This window comes from Gopherus evgoodei, chromosome 8, assembly GCF_007399415.2.
Source record: "Gopherus evgoodei ecotype Sinaloan lineage chromosome 8, rGopEvg1_v1.p, whole genome shotgun sequence".
NCBI classification, from domain to species: Eukaryota; Metazoa; Chordata; order Testudines; family Testudinidae; genus Gopherus; species Gopherus evgoodei.
Window position 1 is genome coordinate 50,630,269 of NC_044329.1, and position 22,013 is coordinate 50,652,281.

Consider the following 22,013-nt stretch of genomic DNA (forward strand, 5'->3'; position numbering starts at 1 on the left):
CATCAGAAATTATAGGCATTGTGATACAAATCACCTCAGAGTTATGTATACAGAACATGACAGAGGTAAAATGTATAGAAATAAGATCCTTAGTATCACAAGCGCTGTTGATTGCCAAAAGAATCATCACCTTACATTGAACAAGGAAAGCAACTTCACGTGTGAAACGCTGGACTCTTGATCTGATTCAAGTTGCATCTGTTGAAGAAAAAGGACAAAAATGAGAAAATTTCAGCAAGCATAGTCAAAATTCACACATTGTCTTACAGCAATTATGCTATGACCTGAACATAGATTGTAAAAACGACTCATGAGCCTATGGCTGGAATTAACACTCAATGATCTTAAATATAATTTCATTGAGGATACACCACAGTGTACTAAGAGAGCACTATATTGATAAAATATATATACTGTAATAGAATGAGCTACTTCAAAGAGGCCATAAGATGATCTTCATACTCATGCTGAATAACTACAGAGCAAGTACTCACACTGAATTCAATCGAACTACTTGCATAGGAAGATACAACTCAACATGAGTAAAGGTATCACAGTCTGGCCCATGAGATTAAACAGAAAACAGTCAGATAATCTTAGATACTGTTGAAATTTTACTGTTCAGCTGATGTCTCCTATCTTAAAAATGAAAAGAGAAATTTAAACATATATCACAAAGATGTCTTATTAGGACTCACATACTCATTAGAGACCATATGTCAAAGTGTCATTCTATATTGTGAAAGAAACTCAGATCAAACTGGTTTAAAGGATACATGACACGTGAAAAATGACAAATAAAATGATACTTCCTATAAATGTTAATGAAAATATAACAGGTCTGGGTTTCAGTTTTCAAAAATGACTAGTCTTTTTAGAGACCGCAATTTTTGGGTGCCCAACCTGAGACATCTTTAAAGGGCCTGATTTTCAGAAAGGGATAAGCACCTGCCTTTTGAACATCAGGCCTGTTCAAGGTATCTCAAGCTAGAGCTGGACACCCAAAAATGGAGAAATTAGAAACCACCTGTCACTGGTTTCTTTAGCCACTTGTGATGGTTTTGTACAGTCATACTAGTTTTCTAGTTGAAGGTCAAAGACATTTCAAATGGCATCAGAGGACTCCACATTCCATTTTACCCAGCCATTTCCCCCCTTAGGATTCTGTGCAAATACTGCTGTGATTAACTTTTATCAAAATCTTGGCAACCATCTTATTATGATAGCTAAAAATGTAATTGGTCACATGTGGAAGAGAAAAAAACACCTGCTATTGATTAAGGAAGGTATAGTCTTACTATGGTCAAATTAACTCTTAGCTTGACAGATAAATATAGGGATTCTATAAGTGCATGACCTCCTCTGAGTATGTAGGAAAGAAGTCTCCCAATGCAGGAAGATCTAAAGGCTATGGACAAAAATTTCAAAAGTTTGCAAAGTAAAATTTGGCAGTTTGCATGTTTCATACACACAGCATCTTCATGGATTGAATAGAAATGTTTCCTGTTCCTAAAGGCTGCAGTGTTGGGAGCACTCCAGGAACTATGGGTGTTATGCACGGTTCCCAGCACCAATAGAAAGTGGGCTCTCTGGTAGAACTTCACCATGGTTGCTTTCCTGGGGAAGGGATGTAATCAGATGCTCTGCTGACTGTGGCATTCAGAAAGTCCTCAAGACAAACAGAGGAGGCTAATTGTGACATGTTGGACATGTCCACTATGGTCATCTGGATGAGGAGGAGGTTGCGCATCTCCTCGTTAAAAAAAATGCACTATCAGAGTAATAGCAGAGAGCCAGGAATGGAACAGTAGAGGCTGCTGTAGGTCTGCCATGTGAAACTAGGCAGAGCTGTTTGTGACTCTCAACCCAGGAATGTGTAATGGCTCAAAGCAAGAAATTCCAACCCACTAAAATCCTTTAAATAGCATCCATAGTTCTTCAAGACTGTCCCTTCACTGCATACCCGCTTTTCATCACCTAAACCCTGATTTCCTAGCTAGGGTTACAGCTCCATAGTTCAGCTCAGCACTTAGAAAATTCTCCAGCAGGAGTACAGCACCTCTTAGATTGGCAACCAAGTGACAATAAACCCATTCCTTACGTCCAGCCAGCAGGATTGCACAAAATTGTGTGAATGCCATCAACTCCACTCCTTCCACAAGGGAGTCAGCCTCTGGTTTTATTTGGTCTCTGGCTGCTGGGATCTCACAGCCAACATGCTGCTGCTTTAAGCCAATATTACGAGACAAACCTTTCTACTCTGAACCACCGCTAGTAGCCCACCTCAGTGAGTCCTGGCCAACCAGGAATGGCTTCTTTAAGTAGTCCATAATCATCAGTGAAGATGAATCCATTGCCCTGCAGGCTCCCTCATCAACTTAACAACCCAGTAGTCTAAGGTTCAGATGCCTCAGTCAGTATACGACTCAGGGTCATCTTCTGGTTCTGTTTCAGTCAGCACCTTTTTCCCCAGGAGAAAGAATCATCTATCCTATCCATAAGAAGCCATATGCATATGAGATATCTTGAGGATTGGTACCATGTGAGATTGCCTCAATGGTCATGGAGGGCTGAGTGAGTTATTTTGGGAGACCCTGTGATGGACTGATTAAGAGGGGACTTTGTGCATGGTGTTTGAGGGGATATTGTGGGTGGGTGTCTCAGAAATTATAGAAAGTTCTTTGGAGATGTCCTCGTGATTATATGGGGTTCTGTGAGTATTTCCCAGTGATTAAATGGGAGCAGCTGAGTGGGCATATTGGTGAATAAAAAGGACACTGCAAGGGGTAATGTCAGTGACTGAGGGGGTCTTTTGGAGGGAGCCAATAATTATAAAGGACTCTGTGGAGTGAGGTTGTCACAGTGATTACAGGGGACTGTTCATATGGGGGGCTTTAGATAGGTGAGTGTCACAATGTATATGAAGCTGGATATGAGTCAACAGTGTGCCCTTGTTGCCAAGAACGCTAATGGCATATTGGACTGCATTAGTAGAAGCATTGTCAGCAGACTGAAGGAAGTCATTATTCCCCTCTATTCGACACTGGTGAGGCCACATCTGGAGTATTGTGTCCAGTTTTGGGCCCTCCACTGTAGAAAGGATGTGGACAAATTGGAGAGAGTCCAGTGGAGGGCAACAAAAATGGTCAGGGGGCTGGGGCACATGACTGATGAGGAGAGGCTGAGGGAACTGGGCTTATTTAGTCTGAAGAAAAGAAAAGTGGAGGGGGGATTTGATAGCAGCCTTCAGCTACCTAAAGGGGGGTTCCAAAGAAGATGGAGCTAGGCTGTTCTCAGTGGTGATTGCAGATGGGTGTTGGGTATGTGTGGTTTGGTGTCACGGTGATTATAGGGGTGTTTCCCTGTTAGAGGGGGTGTCCTATTGGCATCCAGCGGGGGTGGGCGGGCGTTAGAGGGGGTCTTGCGGGGTGTCACCATGATTATGGGGGCACTGTGTGTGTCCCCAAGTCAGAGGGGAGTGTTGTGTGGTGTCACGGTGATTCTGAGGGTGCAGTGAGTCCCTCTAGGCAGAAGAGATGTTGTTGATATCCCAGTGATTATGGGGGTGGGGGTATGTCCACCGGAAGAAGGGGTGTTGTGGGGTGTCACGGTGATTCTGGGCACGCTGTGAGGGTTCTGGGTAACGCTGAGCTCGGAAGCCCAGCAGCCTTCCACTGCGGCAGCTGGGTGGGGCAGGCTGAGGGCCAGGGGGCGGGTGTGCGCGGCGCTGCGGGCCCGCCCCCGGGGCGGTGGCTCGGCGGAGCCCGGGGCGGGTCCGGATGCGGCTTCTGGCGGAGACAGTCAATAGCCGTGCCCGGACTGCCCGCACCTCCCGGCATCGTGTCTGCGCGGCAAAGGCAGCAGGTGAGTCCGGGCGACTTCTTAGCCAGCTGGGAGCCACCCTCGGGCCTGGCGCCTCGGCCTGCGGCGGGCAGCCCGGCCCGTGTGCCCGCCTCTGTGCCCCTGGGGGCGGGCAGGGACGGGACAGCAGCCCCCAGCAGCCCCCGGGGTAGCCACCTTCCCCCCCGGCTCTGCGCCCTCCGGGCACCCCCTCTTCTCCCTCCCTCCCCGCCCGCAGGCTTTGCGCCCTCCGGGCAGCCCCTCTTCTCCCCCCCCCCCCGCCCACCGGCTCTGCATCCCCCGGGCAACCCCTTCCCCCTCCCCCGCCGGCTCTGGGCCCCCAAGCATCCTCCCTTCCCCCGCTGGCTCTGCGCCCCCGGGTAGCCCCTCTTCCCCCAGGTGGGAGGAGAGGCCATGGGGCTGTTGCCCCCAAACTCTGGGTGTAGGCCAAGGGGCGGGGGGACACGGATAATCTCCCAGCGCCTAGGATCTCTAGACCTAGTAGCTGGGCTGTTGCATAAAGTCAAAGTCATTCTCTTTTGGAGATTAAAGTTGTCTTTGGCCCTTCAGTGCGCTTGGCGAGGCTGGGGCCTGGCCCAGGAGATGTTGCCGGTGTAATGACAGAAACAGATCCTGCTCCAGAGTTGGAAAACGGGAGGGTTGCTCAAAGTGTCGTTACCTCGGTCCTCTTACAGCCACCTCCGTGTCCTCTTCCTCCTGGTTTAGCTGTGTCAGTGTCCCTGTGCCCTCTGCCCCAGCTGCTGTTCTACTTAATGACACTCCCCCAAGAGGTCTGTGTGTAGGCTCAGATCCTGCACACTGCTGCTTCCTGCTGGGCTTCCTCAGGCTGGCAGTTTTCCCTGCACTTCAGCGGTGGGCAGCTTCTTCCATCCCTGGCTCCCCGCCAAACCTGTGGGCTCTTCCTGCAGGCTGTACTGATCCCTGCCTAGCCCACAGCCACTTCTTGGAGACTTCCCTGTCTGCTCTGGGTCCTCCTGCCACAGCTCTGCTGGGCTTACTAGCCTCTGCAGCCTAGGTGCTTGTTTCCATGTTGCCTCTGTAGGCCCACTTCCTCCCATTTGACCTTCAAGCCATGTGTTCACACAAACCAGTGCCTTGTCAGATTCCTGTTCCACATCCCTAGAGCAATCTAGGGGTCACTTTTCTTTGTCAGCATATTAAGTCTGGGAGCCTGGGTCAGCTGACTTGTCTTCATGCTGTGGGGCTAAAAATAACAGTGTAGGTGTTCACATTTGGACTGAAGTCTGGAAGCCTGAGCTCTGAGAGCCTCTGCTCAACACCGGTTTCAGAGGCCAGCATCCATCTCAAGTGGGAATATCTACACTGCTGTTTTTAGCTCTGTAATGTGAGCCCCAGTCAGTTGAGGCAGGCTCTGAGACTCGCTGCCGTGTTTGGTTTTGTGTTTTTTTTTTTTTTTTTTGTAGTATAGACATACCCTAAATTATGACCAAAACTGCATGCATGGAGCTTTCTTAAAGGTGACCTGCAGTGGGCACTAATGAAATGGAGCTTGTGCTCCCCTCCCTTTCTTTTTTGCTACTTATGATATATAAAGAAGGCTTGAAGAATGTTGGGTTTTGTTTCTAAAATGTAGTGCTTGTTTTACCATAGAAATACCAGGAATGTTGAGTGTGATCTACCATGGTTTTAAAGCGTAGTTCCAGGACATTTATTGAACCCTAACACCTTAAAAGAATCTGTAGAGGTGCTGGCTATTACAAAGCCTTCCTTTATTAAAAATGTTAAGTCCTATTTAACTTGAATGACTAACAAAAACCAACTAACCAGTGGCTTCTGAACCATCTTGATTTCTTATTGCAATTTCTCAGCTCTTACTCTCAGCACTTGTGATTTCATTGTTTCATTAGTTCTCCAGGCATCAAGTCTTTCAGCCTGGACAACTGACCCCCAAGCCTGCTTCTCCAATATCTCTCAATCCAAACATTTTTAATGTGTTGTTATTACCTGGAAGGAAAATGCCTCACTCAAATGCATGTTTCCTTCCTGTCTGGAATGAAGTCTGTGCATGTGAGTGTTAATCGGGTATGGTAGATGGTCATGTGTTGGAAGCTAGAGACTGCTCTGAAGCTGACAGCCTATGAGGTTTACATGAAGTGTTGATGGTAATACCAAGTGTTCAGAGCACTGAGTTTGCTCTGAATACTTGTGGCCTTAACTAGTGATCCCCTTGGTTTGTAGTGAGGGTGTTGAAAGGAAATGCTCTTGAATACTCTTATCTCCAAGCTAATGAAATGTTTAATGTGAATTCATTAATGTTTGTAAAGTGCTGTGAGATTGTTACTGGGTTGGTCCTAGGGAAAGACAAAATATTTAACTGGTTGTAAAGAACCAATAGTAGCGCACTGTGCACTTTGCTGAGAAAGGTGCAGACAAACTTCTGGCTCTCTCAAAGAGTTTACAGTCTAGATAACTAATACACAATCTACTCTGTAATTAGTAATATGTATTTCTTTATTCATTACTATTAGTTGCCTACTGAGCTGCTACAAGCTTCTGAGTCTTGGAATATGTAGTGGTGTGCATCCTCTTCAATCCTTTAAACTCAAGTTGTTTCAAGTCTCTAAGGTCTTGTCTGCTTCGGGAAATTGGCCATGGCTATTCTGCTATAGCTGTTCTGGGATAACTCCCCATGCTGACTATTCCAGAATAATTGTTGCTTTTAAATACACACTTTACCTTATTCTGGAAAAAACTTCGTTGTGTAGATAAGCCCTAAGTACTTGCAATTCAGGGGTAATGAATTCAACCTTGTGACCCATGTCATTCAGTTTGTTAGCAGAGTCTATGTGATTGCGGTCAAAGGGTGCTGAAATACAGTGTATCTGCAGGTCATAAAAATAAGACAAGTTGAGTCTTGTTGAAATACTTTGCCTGCTTTTACTGTACTTGGGTGTAACCTCCTTGTAGTCTTGTACAAGCATATAATGTTTTTTATAATACCGACTTGGATATAATCTATGATTGTGTTGGCCTTTGCTACAACTGACATGATTATTCCAGCTAACTCCACCCCAAGTAGTTCTATGCCATGTGGTTGTAAAAGTTGTCAGTTGGCTCACTGCACTGTAACGGTGATTCTGTTACTGCTAGACTGATGATTGACTTTGCACAGAGGTAAGCTATCATAGTTTCCTTCAGTCATGGCTCAGTTAGCAGAATTGTTCCAACAATGCTGAGTCATCATGAAAGCCAGACTTGCAACATCTATAGCAGTGTTGCAATGCCAAGGTCATTAAGACTTGCTTGTGACCTATGGACTTATGCCACTGTGAAGCAGAGGTAAGACTCCATGCATCAGGTGAAAGTGTCTCTATGTTGCTATCAGTATTCCCACACTTGTCTTCAGATGTTGTCTGCAGACTCTTCCTTAGAACACTTTTTTATTCCTTGCTTAGTCATTCCTTTCGACTATTTATCTGGTTAACATGCGTTTAGTGAGCAATGGGCCTGTAACATACTCAGTGACACGCTTACAAGTAACTTTCTTGATAATTTTTTTCTACTATCTTTGAAGTTTGGAAGCATGTTTCTGTTTCCTTACTGTTTTTCATTTGATGATACTCTTAAATTACCATATGCAGTTTTTAAAGTTAGTTACCTTTGATCTCATCATCTTCTTATGTGTTTTGATTTTATTATGAAATAAAACTGACTTCGTGTCTTTTTAATATTGCAAAATTATAGATTCACAGATCCAGGCCAAAAGACCCTACAATTATTATCTAGCCTGGCCTTCTGTATAACACAGGTCCTAGAATTTTCACCTAGTCATTCCTGCAGTGAATTATTCTTTCCTACCACATAAGAGAATGGTAGTGACACCAATAACTTATGGATTTCTCTAGATGTTCTTGGACATCTGGTCTTGACCTAAAGATTCAAAGTGATGAGCAATAATATACCCTTTCTCTGGGTAAGTTGTTCCACTGGTTAATTACCTTCTTCTGTAAAGGAATTGCTCAGTGCACAAGAAACACATTTTACTTACAGTATTTCAGGCTTGGAAAATACTGCTGTATTCAACTACATGCAAACAGGAGCGGGGCACACTAAATAAGGAAGTAAGGGAGGGGTGGAGCATGGCTCCAACCCATAATATTTTGAGTAACCCAGTTAATCCCTTGATGACCACTCTGCTACACCCACTGTTTAAAATGTTGCATCTCATTTCCAATTTGAATGTACATCTAACTTCAACTTCCAGTCATTGGAACTCACTGGGCCTTTGCCTGCTAGAGGTAAAGAGCTCTCTAGTATCTGATTTCTTCCTGTGCAGGGGTTTATAGACCAGGATCAAGTTACTTTTTAACCTTCTCTTTGATGAGCTAAATCGATCTGTGTTCTCCAGAGCTAGAATCATTTTTGTAGCTCTTCTTTGCATTGTCTCCAAGTTTCCAACATTTTTTTTAAAGTGTGGACACCAGAACTGTACAAAGTATTCCAGTAATGTTCTCACCAGTGTCTTATAGGATATGGCTACACTTGCAGCCGTACAGCGCTACCGCAGGAGCGCTCCCGCGGCAGTGCTTTGAAGTGTGAATGTGGTTGCAGCACCAGCGCTGGGGGAGAGGTCTCCCAGCGCTGCAGGTACTCCACCTCCCCGTGGCGATTAACTTGCAGCGCTGGGAGCCGCGCTCCCAGCGCTGGGGCACTGTTTACACTGGCGCTTTGCAGCATTGTAACTTGCTGCACTCAAGGGTGAGCGAGAAAGTTGCAGCACTGTAAAGCGCCAGCGTAGCCAAGGCCATACAGACATAATATCACCCCTCCGATCCTATTCAGTATATCCTCTTGTTTCTACATGCAGGTATCAGTATAACCCATCTTAGCCACCCTATTGCTCTGAGAGCTCATACTCAGTTTGGTAGCTACAATGATCCCCACGTCCTTTTCAGAGTCAGTGCTTTTTTGTAAGTGTTACCTACATTCTTTGTTTTTAAATGTCTGCCTTTGCACTTGGCTATAAAAATGCATGTTGTTTGATTGCACCCAGTTTACTGTATTGGTGAACTGTTCGCGTCAGTATCTGCCTAGTAATCCTAATGTGAAGACGTTATGCCTTTATTCCTAGCAATTTCTGTGATTTTTGTTCTGTTTCCAATTTGTGTTTGGAGATAATCGGTGCAGAATGCTGTTGTACATGTTTTTTAATAAAACCTGATTACCTGGACCATACCATTCAAATTTAAAAAATCTATGTGCACTCCTGGTATGATTTTAAGTATATTATTGACTTATAATGTTGTTAGTCTCTGGTCTGAATACTTGCAAGTGGGAACATACAAATGACCAACTATGGGGCCCTGACCAACTTCCACTAAAGTAAATGGAAAGATTCAGAAGCATTGTTTAGAGGGAGCCTTACAAAATATATATCCTACCTGTTCAGATAAAGAGGTGATAGTGTAAACACAAGGCCCCTGCAGCCAGACCCATTTTTACCCATTCAGTAGGTTTGACACTGGTAAAAACAGCGCAGTCTTGTCTACAGTAGAGCTTATGATGGTTCTTAACAGCAGTTCAGCTGAACCAATGTTGGAACAAGCAGGAATTCTTCTGTAAAATTCCCTAGCGTAGACATGGCCCCACTGGCTTCAGTGGGAGTCATTTGGCTTCATGAGGCCCTATGATCTAGTTAGCTATTTGGAAAGCTGAGTGGGCTTTAATCTTCCAATATAAGTTTTAAAAGTTCTTTAGTCAGGCTGCTGCATTTGATTGTTGGACTATGACCCTTTTCTAGTGAAGGGCCCTGTATGAGTGAGTCTTAGTACAGAGCTGAAATTGATATAGCAATTTTGACTTTACAGAAACATGAAGGGATGCTGCCCCAAGGTGGTGGGTTCATCGTTTCATAGAAGGGGCCATTAAATCATTTAGTCTGACCTGAATATCGCAGGCCTTAAACTAGATCCCAATACCCCTGTATTGTGTACAATGACAATAGTGAAACCAAAGCACTTTAGTCCATCAAGAGACTAAACTGTTGTGTGAAATGGGCAGAGAATAGGAGAAACTGAGGCATTGCCTGTGCCCAACACCCTTGCAATAGCAGGGAACTGATAAGGTGAAAGATACCCAGATGATCCTAGCAAGTTTGAGAGGTGACTCCCCTTTAAACAGTATTCTTGGCTAGTAACTTATTTGGGTGTTTCGCTGAGCCAATGCTGGTACAAAAATGGGGGCAGGGGTCCTTCAACACAGCCAATAAAGCACCCCTCAGTTAACACAAGTGAAACCTCTTGAGTCTCTTAAGGGCTTGTCTACACTACCTGCCAGATCAACAGGCAGCAATTTATCCAGTGGGGGTCGATTATCACATCTAGTATAGATGTGATAAATTGACCGCCAAGTGCTCTCCCGTCAACTCCGGTACTCCACCAGAACGAGGAGTGCAAGCGCAGTCGACGTCAAGCGGCAGAGTGTTAGCTGTCAACTTACCGCAGTGAGGATGCCAGGGTAAGTAGATCTAAGTATGTTGACTTCCGCTACACTATTCACATAGCTGAAGTTGTGTATCTTAGATTGACCCTGTGTGGTAGTGTAGACAAACCCTAAGAGTGCTACATGCAGTATGGCCCTGGTGCCTGTGGAAGGAGAGGGCATTTCAGAAGTGCTCTGCCTATAGTCCACAGCTCCAGCCTTGCAGCCGCTGGGACAGGTAGTCATTCAGACAGGCTGGTCTTATGCAGTGCAAGTCTTTTCAATACTAATCATAAAGCCTCAAATCTTACTTGCGGGCTAAGCAGCCTTGGTGGAGCGTGGGTGTCCGCTTCCATGGGTGAAAGCCTTTGTGTAATGGCGCTGTCGTGTTCTGTAGTAGTAGCGGTCTGCTGCTCCTGATCACCACTGGCAGTTGGTGTTCTGCATTCAGCTTATAATAAAAAAAGACCCTCAGTTTGCTGACCTGTTGTGTTTGTGAAATGCTGATCATTTACGATAGTCTAAATGAAGTGTAGTAACTGTTCTAACAAGGGGTACTGCTCGTGCTCACAGCCTTAAATCTGCTTTAATTTGCAATGTTCTCATGAATGCTTAAAATAACTACCTGCAAGATTTCATGTGCAAAGTCTAAGCCGTTGTCCTTGATAACCTCATTCCTTTCCATGCTGCTTATAATTATCCTTGTAAGTGTGAGACTAAACCTGCTTCCTTATGAATTTCCATTCCATTGCTCAGGAGTGCTGGCAGCATAGCAATGGTATGCAGCAGGTGCCAGTTCCCTAAGGTAACATGTTCTTTCAGGATTGCTCTGGTTCTGTGGCAGTGAAGGGTAGGAGGGCTCACTGCACAGTGGAATCACCAGATGGAAAGAATCAGTTAGGTTTGACTTGACCCTGTAAATGGAGAGAACCGTGTCCCAGTGATGGAGAGAGGCAACTGAACTGGGAAAGCTCATTTTCAGGGCTAGGGGTTGTATATGAGGAGACATGGTTTGTGTATAACACTTCTGCAAGGTCTTCTCCTGTTAGCCAGTGGAGCTGCATGTGCAACTATTGGTAAATACCAGAGACTAGATGCTTCTGGAGGCCTGCTGTGTGCTTGTTAATCTGAGCCCGCTCCCTCGCACTATTCTCTAGCTGCTGGGAGGAAGAACATTACTCAGTTTGCCAATGGCTAGCTGGGCTGAAGTATGGTTTCCCCTTTTCACTCACATGGGTACATTTGTCAACTTTGCTCTGCCTCCCACTAGCCCTCATGCTGTGTGCAGTGTCAGTGACCATTTGGCAACAGCTAGTGTTGAGATAAAATGGCTTCTGGAAGGCCGTCTGCAGTGCTTTGTCTAGAGTTAAACCTCCTGTAACATCTCCCCACTCAGGTCACAAGTATCTGTTGTCTTCTGGTGTGACACCATTCATGTAAGTCAATAGTCATCCTGATATTGACTTCAGTGGGAGGAGGACAAGGGCCCTAATCTAGAATTTGGGACAGCTGCAACAGCAGAATTTACATACTTGCTATTAAGACTTATTCTAAACAATTAAGTGAATTTAGTGCTATTGAAAATGTCAGCTAGACCCCTCAAGAGAGAGCTGTCCCATCACTGGTCTTGTCTACCCTAGAAGTTGTACTGCTCTAATTATAGCAGTACAGTTAAAGCAGAACAAGGACCCTCCATGTGGATGCAGTTATAGCAGTATAGCTATTCCTGTATGGGAGGGGAGGTCATGATACCAATATGTCACCTTTATACCAGTATAACTGAATCCACACTAGGGGCTTGTCTACATCAGAAAGTTGCAGCGCTGGTGAGGGAGTTACAGCGCTGCAACTTAGGAGGTGTACACATCTGCAGGGCATCACCAGCGCTGCAACTCCCTGTTTGCAGCGCTGGCCGTACTCCCGTTTTGTCTCGGGTGTAGAGGATCCAGCGCTGGTGATCCAGCGCTGGTAATCAAGTATAGACACTTACCAGCGCTTTTCTTGACCTCCGTGGAATAAGCAGGTATCCCAGCATACCTGAGGAAGCCTCTGGTAATCAAGCTGGTCTCCTTCCCCGGCTTGCTCTCGCGTTCCCCGAACCCCGAGCAAGCAGGTCTCCTTCCCTGTGGTTTGCAGGGTGGTTCGGGGAACGCGAGAGCAAACCGCGGCGAAGCTGGTCTCCTTTCCCGGTTTGCTCTCTCGTTCCCCGAACCCCCGAGCAAGCAGGTCTCCTTCCCTGCGGTTTGCAGGGTGGTTCGGGGAACACGAGAGCAAACCGCGGCGAAGCTGGTCTCCTTTCCCGGTTTGCTCTCGCGTTCCCCGAACTCCCGAGCAAGCAGGTCTCCTTCCCTGCGGTTTGCAGGGTGGTTCGGGGAACGCGAGAGCAAACCGCGGCGAAGCTGGTCTCCTTTCCCGGTTTGCTCTCGCGTTCCCCGAACCCCCCCTTGAAGCCGCCCAACAGCGCTGCAGTGTGGCCACATCTAACACCACTTGCAGCGCTGGTTGCTGTAAGTGTGGCCACTCTGCAGCGCTGGCCCTATACAGCTGTACTAATACAGCTGTAACAACCAGCGCTGCAAAATTTTAGATGTAGACATGGCCTAGGTTTTTTACTAATATAACTTTTTCAGTGAAAAGATTCTGCTGATATAACTGAAGTGTATACCAGACCACAGTCACAGATGAGGTATAAGTACTGGGGCAAGCTTCAACCCATTGTCTCCTTGCATGCACCACCCAAGGTTGCCTCATCTTGATCTAAAGAACCACTTACGGGGCACTCTGACTCCAGGGCCCAATCCATCTGTGGCCCCTCTACTGAAAGTGCCAGTGAGGAGACAGTTATGATGGTGAGGGTTATGCTGCACATACTTGCCTAATATGAACTGGACATAGAGACCCTGACTCATTTCACATAGTACTTAACTCCTTGGGCTGGATTTCAGCAAGCAGCCTAGAATTGAAAGCTCCATGATTTGTCACTTCCCTCAGGCAGCCAGGTCCCCATGCTGGAAGGACGTTGGTCCGTGTTCAGTAAATCCAGACTTTTCATACCATTGGGGGTTAATAGTCTCTTGTGGATTCTCAGTCCTGTCCGGAGATTGTAATCAAACACTCCTCTCTCAACAGTGTCAAGATGGTGGTTCTCTCCAAGGAATACAGCTATGTGGTCCTGACCGGTGTTGCCGGATTTATCATGATAACACACCTTGCTGTGAATGTGGCAAAGGCACGCAAGAAGTACAAGGTGGAGGTGAGTATGTCGTGTGGCTGGTCTTGCCCTTGAGGCACCAAGAATGCCGCCACTGGCTGTCTTGAAGGAAAGAGGCCCAGGCATCTCATGAGCTGGCTTAGTATGGCAGAAGCAGTGGCAATTAGGGGAAAGCCAAGACTTCATGGACCAGTCACCAAATTACTCACATAGAATGGGGAACGGGAATCTGGTCTTGTCTAGATCCTAGTACATAAGGAACATCACAGTAGGGGATATCATGATAATACTACACTTCTCCAGTGTTTGGCTCTTAGCCTTATGCCTCACCATGTCCTAGGAGCTCTCTGCAGAGGAGCATATCCATGGTGGTGGTCCACTCAGCAAACGTTGTAACCAACTAATCACTGTATGTGTATTACATATACATCCCTGTCTGATGGGTCTGTTACAGTTCTTAGTTGGAGAGCCTGGTTCTTCACCTCAAGCTGTAGGGCAGGGTTTGGCAACCTTTCAGAAGTGCTGTGCCGAGTCTTCATTTATTCACTCTAATTTAAGGTTTTGCAGGCCGGTAATACATTTTAATGTTTTTAGGTGGTCTCTTTCTATAAGTCTATAATATATAACTAAACTATTGTTGTATGTAAAGTAAATAAGGTTTTAAAAACGTTCAAGAAGCTTAATTTAAAATTAAATTAAAATGCAGAGCCTCTCGGACCGGTGGCCAGGACCCGGGCAGTGTGAGTGCCACTGAAAATCAGCTCGCGTGCCGCCTTCGGCACAGGTGCCATAGGTTGCCTACTCCTGCTGTAGAGTCTCATGCTTATAGCTGTGGAGTCCCTGGTTCTGTCTCCGGGAAGTTGGCCAAGATAGCAGCAGTCACATTATCACTGACTCTTTGGGTTGTCTACACTTGAAACACTATAGCAGTGCAGCTGCAGCGCTTCAGTGTACATAAGAACGGCCGTACCGGGTCAGACCAAAGGTCCATCTAGCCCAGTATCCTGTCTACCAATAGTGGCCAATGCCAGGTGCCCCAGAGGGAGTGGACCTAACAGGCAATGATCACATGATCTCTTTCCCTCCATCCAAGTAGACACTACTTATGCTAATGAGAAGGGCTCTCCCATCAGCACAGGTATTCCACCTCCCTGAGAGGTGGCAGCTAGGTCAACAGAAGAATTCTTCCATTGGCTTAGCACTGTCTACACAGGGACATAGGTCATCTTAACTACGTTGCTCAGGGGTGTGGATTTTTCAAACACTTGAGTAATGTAGTTGGGTCAATAATAATTTTCTAGTGTAGGCCAGTCCTAAATGGGAGAAAATAGTGAGGTGCAATAGTTTAGAACTGTGCAGTGATTCCCCATTATTGCCTGGGCCAGAGCCCTAGCTAGCTTGCCCCCACAGTGCTAGCTATTATCTTAACCTTTGTATGATCCTCCTAGGGGGGTGCTTGCAATTACCCTCACAGTGGGTATTCTTACCCTTAAGATTTGAAATCAGTGGAAGAGAGCTATTGACTCAGCCCCAATCTCTGCTTCTGTCTCCCAGTTGCAGCAGTCTCCTTCCAGTATCCACATAGATGCATTTGAAAGCTTTCCCCCTCTTGGTCACTGTGCCAGGTCTCCTGCTGCTGCTAGGCACCCTCATTTCTTTCCCCAGGAGAGGCAAGGTATAGGACCTGGCAACAACGGGCTGAGAGTTCAAGCTGGGGGAGACAGAATGGGACTGGCTCTGCTGATGTGTTCTAACCTCTGTCCTCGGGCACAGGCTGCTGCCTCCCTGCTACAGCACCTTCTAGCTCTATTCACCCCCACCCCACAACCTAGGCAGCTGCAGAACCCAAGACTTTCCAGAACTCCAAAACTTAGAACATAAACACAGGTTTTCTCCACCCGTTAGCCTGGCAATATGCCTCCATGAGTGTGGGTGGGTGGGGAACTGGTGTTTCTGTGCCGATTTCGAGAGCTAGATCTGTGCAGCTAGCAATGTGGCAGACTGGCTGCTTGGGACTGAGTGGGGGCTGTTGAAGGGTGTCTGAAACAGAGCAACTTAAGAGACCTGTGACAAGCAGGGCCGCCGTGTGTGCGTGTGTGCGTGTGTGCGTGCGTGCGTGCGTGCGTGCGTGCGTGCGTGCGTGCGCAAGTGGGGCAATTTGCCCCGGGCCCCACAGGGGCTTCACAAGCCCTGGCCGAGAATCCCTTCCCTAGCTACAGGTGTCTTTTTAATTTTTATTCACCCGACGGTGGGCCCTTCGCTTGCTCCAGCTCTTTCGTGGCTCTTCGGCGGCGGGTCCTTCACTGCTGATGAAGATAGAAGTGAGTGAAGGACCCGCCGCTGACAGACTCATAGCGCCACCGGTTAGTACAAGAGCTGCAGGGGTGGTGCCTTTTTTTTTATGTCTGCTCCCCCCCTTTGCCCCAGGCCCCTTGAATCCTCTGGGAGGCCATGGTGACAAGCAAATAACCATATAGTCCCTGCCCCATCTACTTATGCTTTTCCCTGCTACTAGGTGGGTAGATCTTGCTTTTGGGAAAAACCCAGTTTGGATTTGGGACAGGAGAAAGTTAGATATTAGAGGAGCATTTAAAAATAGAGGTGAGGAGGGCCTATAAAATGTAAAGGAGACATTTAAGAGGAACAATAGCAAAGAGGACCTTTTGCAAACTAAACTTCATCTCGGAATCCACCCTGGGAACTATTAACGGCTGCCGCTGTGAGTCAGGACATTGGCATGTGGAGCCTACTGTGCTTGGAAGCAGCTTTGGCACTTCGGGGCACTTCCTCCAGGGTGTGATTCTAGAAACTTGAGAAGGCGTGGAGGAGCTGTTTGGTATAGCCCTCAAACATCCCCAAGAGAGGGCCAGTCAGTGGATGTGTATGAGGCTGCAGCAGCATCTGGCTGCAGGGTTTTATGTGCACCACTGCTGCTCTTTCCCTACACGTGAGCGCATAGAATGGGGTGTTCAGGGGGATTTGGATCAGAACATAAAAGGCTGGCTCTGATGTGTTGTTTATGGGGAGCCCATCGTTCAGTAGCAGTCAAGTGGTTTTGCCAAACAAACAGAGATTCAGCTCGCCTAGGGTGAGTGCTCTAGGAAATAACAGCTCCTGCAGGAAGCAGCAAGTGACGTCTTTAGAGGCCGCAAAGCTCCATGTGTTTGCTAACGCTATGTTGTCTTTAACAGTATCCAACCATGTATAGCACAGACCCTGAACATGGGCATCTCTTCAACTGCATCCAGCGTGCACACCAGAACACGTGAGTATCGGACAGTCCTGAGGGCTGGTTTGAAGATTTAAGTTATTAAGCACTCGATGCCTGGACTGTAGCATTTGCTGCTGCTAAACGCGTTGTCTGTGACTGTCTGGATTGGGCTTTGAGAAAATGTAAGGCTCTACTGCAGCATAATGCTCAGTAGATGAGAGAGGCCCTCATCCAGGGGTTCGTTTGCGGTCACGGTCTGGTCCCACCTGGGTGGGGACTACCATGTTATATCACAGCCCTGGCAGTTTGCCCTTGTGGACAGATCCTAAGCTCTGTGTTTCTAGTGAGGTATGTCGTGCCTTGCCTTTTGATGGTCTCATTTGCTCAACTGCCTGATGAGCGCCTGACTCTCCTAGAGAATTAATGGCCTGTTGGTCACTGGCCCAGAGACATGGCTCTCAAACTGAGCATGGCTGGTGTATTCCCATTCCCCAGCTAGTAAACAGTGGCTTAGCATTTGGCAATGACTTTAAAAGGGAACTACAGGCTTTGTAAACAAACGTGTTGCTGATCCTGGGCAGTGGCTCTGGGATCTTCAGGATTCCCAAGGGTTTGTGCATCCATTACTGCACACACTGTGTGTAGACACCACTGTGGTTGTCACAGCATTCTTGCAGAGGCAGCTAAAAGCTGGGCTTGGAGGCCTCTTCTGAGTAGTCCAGTCCCTTTCTGTAGGTCTCTATACAGGCTGAGGGTGTTCCCTAAAATATGTTGCCCAATTCTAAGAAGTGGGGGGGAAGGTGGGATGGGCAGGGATTGATAGTCTAGATTTCCACAAAGATCTTTTTAAAAACAACCAAAACAAAAAACCTCTTAGAGTTTAGTCACAAGTCCAAATCTGTCTTCTATTTTCAGACTGGAAGTTTATCCCTCCTTTCTGTTCTTCCTAGCTGTGGGCGGAGTCTACCACCCGGTGAGTCATGTCCCTGGCCAGGTTTGAAATGACTAGAGACTGTTTCTACTCTCCCCTTCCTTCATGCTGGGTGCAGGAGAATGTGCTAAAATCTCCTGAGGAGGCAAAGTCTGCCTGATCAATCTTCAGCACGCTCCACTCTAGCCCATTGTGCATTGTACTTGCTCAGGAGGTGCTGGTGGGAGCCAGCAATCACCTTGCACAGCTGAGAGACATTGTTCTGTAAGACAGGTTCCTGATCTGTGTAGCGCATCATACATGAGGCTGCTGCCTCCCAGCTTGAACCATGTACCTGTGCTGGGCCATCTGGAGCTGCTGCTGCTGCCTCCAGCTCACTTGGGTGCACTGTAACCCCTAGTGAGCCTCAGGACCCTCCAGTCCTCATGGTGGGCTGCAGCACGTGCAAAGATCACTGGTCAAAACTGTTCGGTCAAAAACAATATTTTTTAAAGCATTTATCAAAATGAAAATCTCCATGGAAAATTTTCCATTGAGAAACCAAAAATGTTTTTTTCTAACTGCTGCTAGCAAAAAGGGCTGGGGACAAGGAATGAAGAATATTCAGATTTGGGTTTGTCTTCCAAAATCCAGATGACTTTCATGAAAAACTTGCCAAGATTTGAAACTTTTTGCAAAAACCAATTGCTGTCCTTTGCGAAGCACTGGTGCAGAGGGACTGGAGGAGCAGCACTGGCAGGTTCAACTGAGGTCTGAGTCTGGCAAACTGGAACCACAGCCTGAGAAGCAGGAACTAGGCTGTTAGGTGGAAATTTGCAGTGTCTTCAAAGGGGGAAGTGCCATTCTTATGCATTTGTATTTGCTGAGATTACTTGCAATATATGAGTGAGGGGTAATTCTGCTGGGTTCCTATCTCTGGTCCACCCCAGAAGCTTATGAAAACTGGTTGGTTTTGTTCAACATGCCTGGAACAGAGAACAACTTGTGGCTGTAGGGACTAGCCATTTCTAATTACCATAGTCCCTTTAATGCTGTCAAGTCTGCACCAGGTAGTGCTCTCTCCACTGTGCTTAGGACACTGAATGAGGGGAAAGATCTGGAGCACAGCGAAGAAAACAGTTGGTGGATGTAAGAGTTTGGTTAACCCGGATCTGGTAAATTAGGGCTACACTATACAAGTGGTCCTAGGACTGGCTGGTCACTAGGGATGTTGGGAGGTGGATGGAAAGGAGGGAACATGCCACAGACTCATGACACCAGGATCAATTTTATGATAATATGACATCTGTGTCTCTCTGTACTCCCTGCGGGAGGGACAGGGGGTGGGGTGGTAATGTGACACTGATACACTCCACATGCTATATTTCATGGCATTGCCACACTGTGCTCCTCTGTGACACTGATTTCTGGTGCTGCTGACTGGGTGAGGACTCCACAGCTTAACAAGAGGGAATTATTAGAGACACAGATTCTTTCTCTACACTGACTCCTTACCATGTTGATAGCCAGTGTTTATAAAGCAGAGTACCCGTTTGTGCAGCCAAAGGAGCATAGTAAGTTTTCCTCAGCTCCAAAATCCTTAACCTTTCCCGCTTTTCTCTAGCGTGTCGCTGTTGGGCTTGGCATCACCTGGATCATTGGGAGAGTCCTCTATGCCTATGGCTATTACACAGGAGGTGAGTCTTTAGACTGACAAAGGATGAGCCCCAGTTGAGACTTGGGGTCTCCAGTGCTAACCACCTAGCCTCTTCAGTGGAAGGTTGCCCTGTGAGTCGGGGTGGTGGTGTGTGAATAAGGTTTCCTGTACCACTGAAGGGAGGCTGGTGGCTTTGCCCCATATGTTGGGGTGACAGCAAAGACTTAGCATTATAGAGTCTGCATACACTTGTCCTTCTGTATAAGGAGCTCTATTCTGAGAATAAGATGAGCTAAATATGGCTACCCCCAGTGCCATGGTATCTGTTGCTCCGCCCTGAAACTGAACTCTAGTTCCTGGTCCCTTGTTCACTTCTCTGAGTTTGTGAAGGCACATTAGTCTCAAAGGTACAGTAGCCTAATTAGAACTGCAGCACGTGTTCCCCCTTCTTAAGAAAAGAAACTCTGTCCACAGTGGAAAAAGATAGACTGAGGTTTGTGTTGATACCTTCTCCCAACACACACACAAGTGGCATCCTTTGACTTAAAGAGCAAGTCCTTTCAGTCCTGACCAACTATCTCTTTTTCCCTCAATCCATGACAGGCATGCTCTTCTGGACCAAATCTGTACTATTTAATTGTGTCCACAGCACCTACCTAATATGGTGCTGGTGCTTCTATAAATACTTGAATGATAATAGGGAAAACAGATGATTCTTCCCCATTCCCCAAAAAGCAGTGCAAACACTGAACAGTGGAAGGACAACAGCCCTTTAAACCTCCATCTGTAGGATAGCATCCAGTGAGCAGAAGAGCTAAAATTCCCTGTCACTCATTGGCTGCTCACTTTCTCCAAAGTACCATTATTCAGGTGCGCAGCCCACAGACCCAGTCTCCTCTCAGTAGGGTATTCTGGGTGGAGTGCTACAGCCTGCCAATCTAGCCCTGGAACCCCACTGGTTTTTGGGCGGCTGGCTTGAGTGGCATGTCAAAGTGATAGGGTTAAAGAAACACAAAGCATTTGTGTAAAATGAAATACAAAAGTCACAAGCCTCCAAAGCAGTGATGGACCGCAGACTCAGATGGGAAAGTCTCATCCATTTACACACAGGGGGAATAGAACTTGGGTAACTGATGATGCAGTTCCACAGGGTGTCAGTTACACCAACTGGAGCAGGGGAAGCTTGGAATCCTGAATTCAGGATTTAGACCTTAAGGGACCTGTAGGGCTGAGCTTGGAGGTTTGAGCCTGCAACAGTCTTACCCACGTGCTTTTAAATTTTGACGTTCCATAAAAGCTTTTTGGCTTCCCTTTCAAAAATGAACCAACTATGCAGCTGAGAATGAACTTCCTCTACAGCAAGTTGAGTGCTGACCTGCACCCCCACTCCCCAAGTGCTATCTTGTTAAAAGTGTATTAAACCTCCTTGTAGCATGGGATAATGCTGAGCTAGCTAAGTCTTTGTGGTCTCTCGTCTCTTTTACAGATCCTGGAAAGCGAAACAGAGGGGCCATTGGTTCGGCTGCACTCATTGGATTGGTGGGGAACACTTTGTACTCAGCCTTCCAGCACCTTGAGTGGGTCTCCAGAGAGTAGCCAGCCTCCATCCCCTTCACAGCTTTGTGGAGAATCTCCAAGGTGTAGAATGGTGGGAGGGTTCGGGGGAAGGTGTTTTTGGATAATAAACTTAACTAGTTTTTTCCTAATTAAAATTAAAAGGAATTGTTTTCATCTTGAAATCTTGGGTAAAAAGGCTTTTTATAGTAGTCCTGGGCAATAATACAGAGAGAGATTAGAAAAAAGCCTGTACTATACTTACTGGGATACAGAAGTCCAGTAAACTGGAATTTTTGTATAATATTGGCCTCACCTGATCTGTCAGAGATCAAACTGGGCCTCCTCGTCCATCTCCATCCATGTGCTAGGATGGTACAGTCGCATCTGATCTCCAACAGCAAGTGACTCCTCTGGGTGGGTGATCAGAAAAGGTTGAGTTGTATCCAGGTCCTAGCCAGGAAGATGTTTCTTCCTTTCCCTATAGTGAGCTGCAGGCACAAGCATGATCACTTGGTGCCTACAATGGTGTTGGCCTAACATTACTACCCAGTTCTTGTTCCTGGGTTAGGCTTAGCCTCTGCTACAGGCAGTGCTAGCTGAACTAGATAAAAAGCAGGATCACTGACACTTATCACTAAGATCTCATCCTGCTGACTACAGTTAAAGCAGCATTATAGCATTTAAGAGCAATAGAAGGGAACAAAGCAGCTGAAGTAGAAAATTCTGCCCCCTCTGCTCCAAAGGTGGCCCTTAGCCCAGCCCTTGAATCCTATGATCCCTCTTCTCAGAGAAGGAGCTGTCCTTTGGTACGTCTGCTGCAGTCTTTGCAAGCGAGACGTTGTTCGTGTTTTACCCTGCAGTCTGTACTTCAGGCAGATGAGCAAGTATGCAGATGGAGGTGGTGAGGGCCAAAGCAGCTGTGCCCTGGGGAAGAGCACTAGCACCATCCTTGCATCTAAGCTTCTCCTGTTGGTATAATATTGCTAACCTTCAGCTGCTCCTTGGAGTTTCTCTGCTGGAAAGGCCTTCTGTGCTTTGATTTCAGAGATGGGGGGATGTAGTGGATTATCTAGGGCAGGCAATGCTGGGTGTTTCCCTCTACTGTTTTAAACAGGAAGTGGAAACTGCCACAGTTCAGTATAATGCACTTAACTTTTGAACAGGC

The 22,013-nt window shown here is 46.7% G+C and overlaps 1 protein-coding gene across 2 annotated transcripts; it reads left to right on the forward strand.

Annotated features, from left to right (window-relative positions):
• Window positions 1-3,772: 3,772 nt before the first annotated feature.
• MGST3 (microsomal glutathione S-transferase 3) lies at window positions 3,773-21,030 on the forward strand. 2 transcript variants are annotated; one of them, XM_030571468.1, is made up of 6 exons: window positions 3,773-3,864; window positions 13,432-13,555; window positions 16,705-16,778; window positions 17,640-17,697; window positions 19,259-19,331; window positions 20,778-21,030. In XM_030571468.1, exons 2-6 carry the CDS (start codon window positions 13,439-13,441, stop codon window positions 20,885-20,887), a joined length of 432 nt encoding a protein of 143 aa, XP_030427328.1. In that variant the 5' UTR covers window positions 3,773-3,864; window positions 13,432-13,438; the 3' UTR covers window positions 20,888-21,030. The 2 variants fall into 2 exon arrangements, with proteins under 2 accessions (XP_030427328.1, XP_030427327.1); XM_030571467.1 differs by lacking the exon at window positions 3,773-3,864 and adding an exon at window positions 10,228-10,338.
• Window positions 21,031-22,013: the final 983 nt, after the last annotated feature.

Excerpts from the sequence above, each read along its gene's own strand:
- MGST3 (XM_030571467.1), top strand. Across the intron at positions 16,779-17,639 it reads CAGCGTGCACACCAGAACAC|ACTGGAAGTTTATCCCTCCT; the intron begins GTGAGTATCGGA and ends TTCTATTTTCAG. Across the intron at positions 19,332-20,777 it reads CTATGGCTATTACACAGGAG|ATCCTGGAAAGCGAAACAGA; the intron begins GTGAGTCTTTAG and ends TCTCTTTTACAG.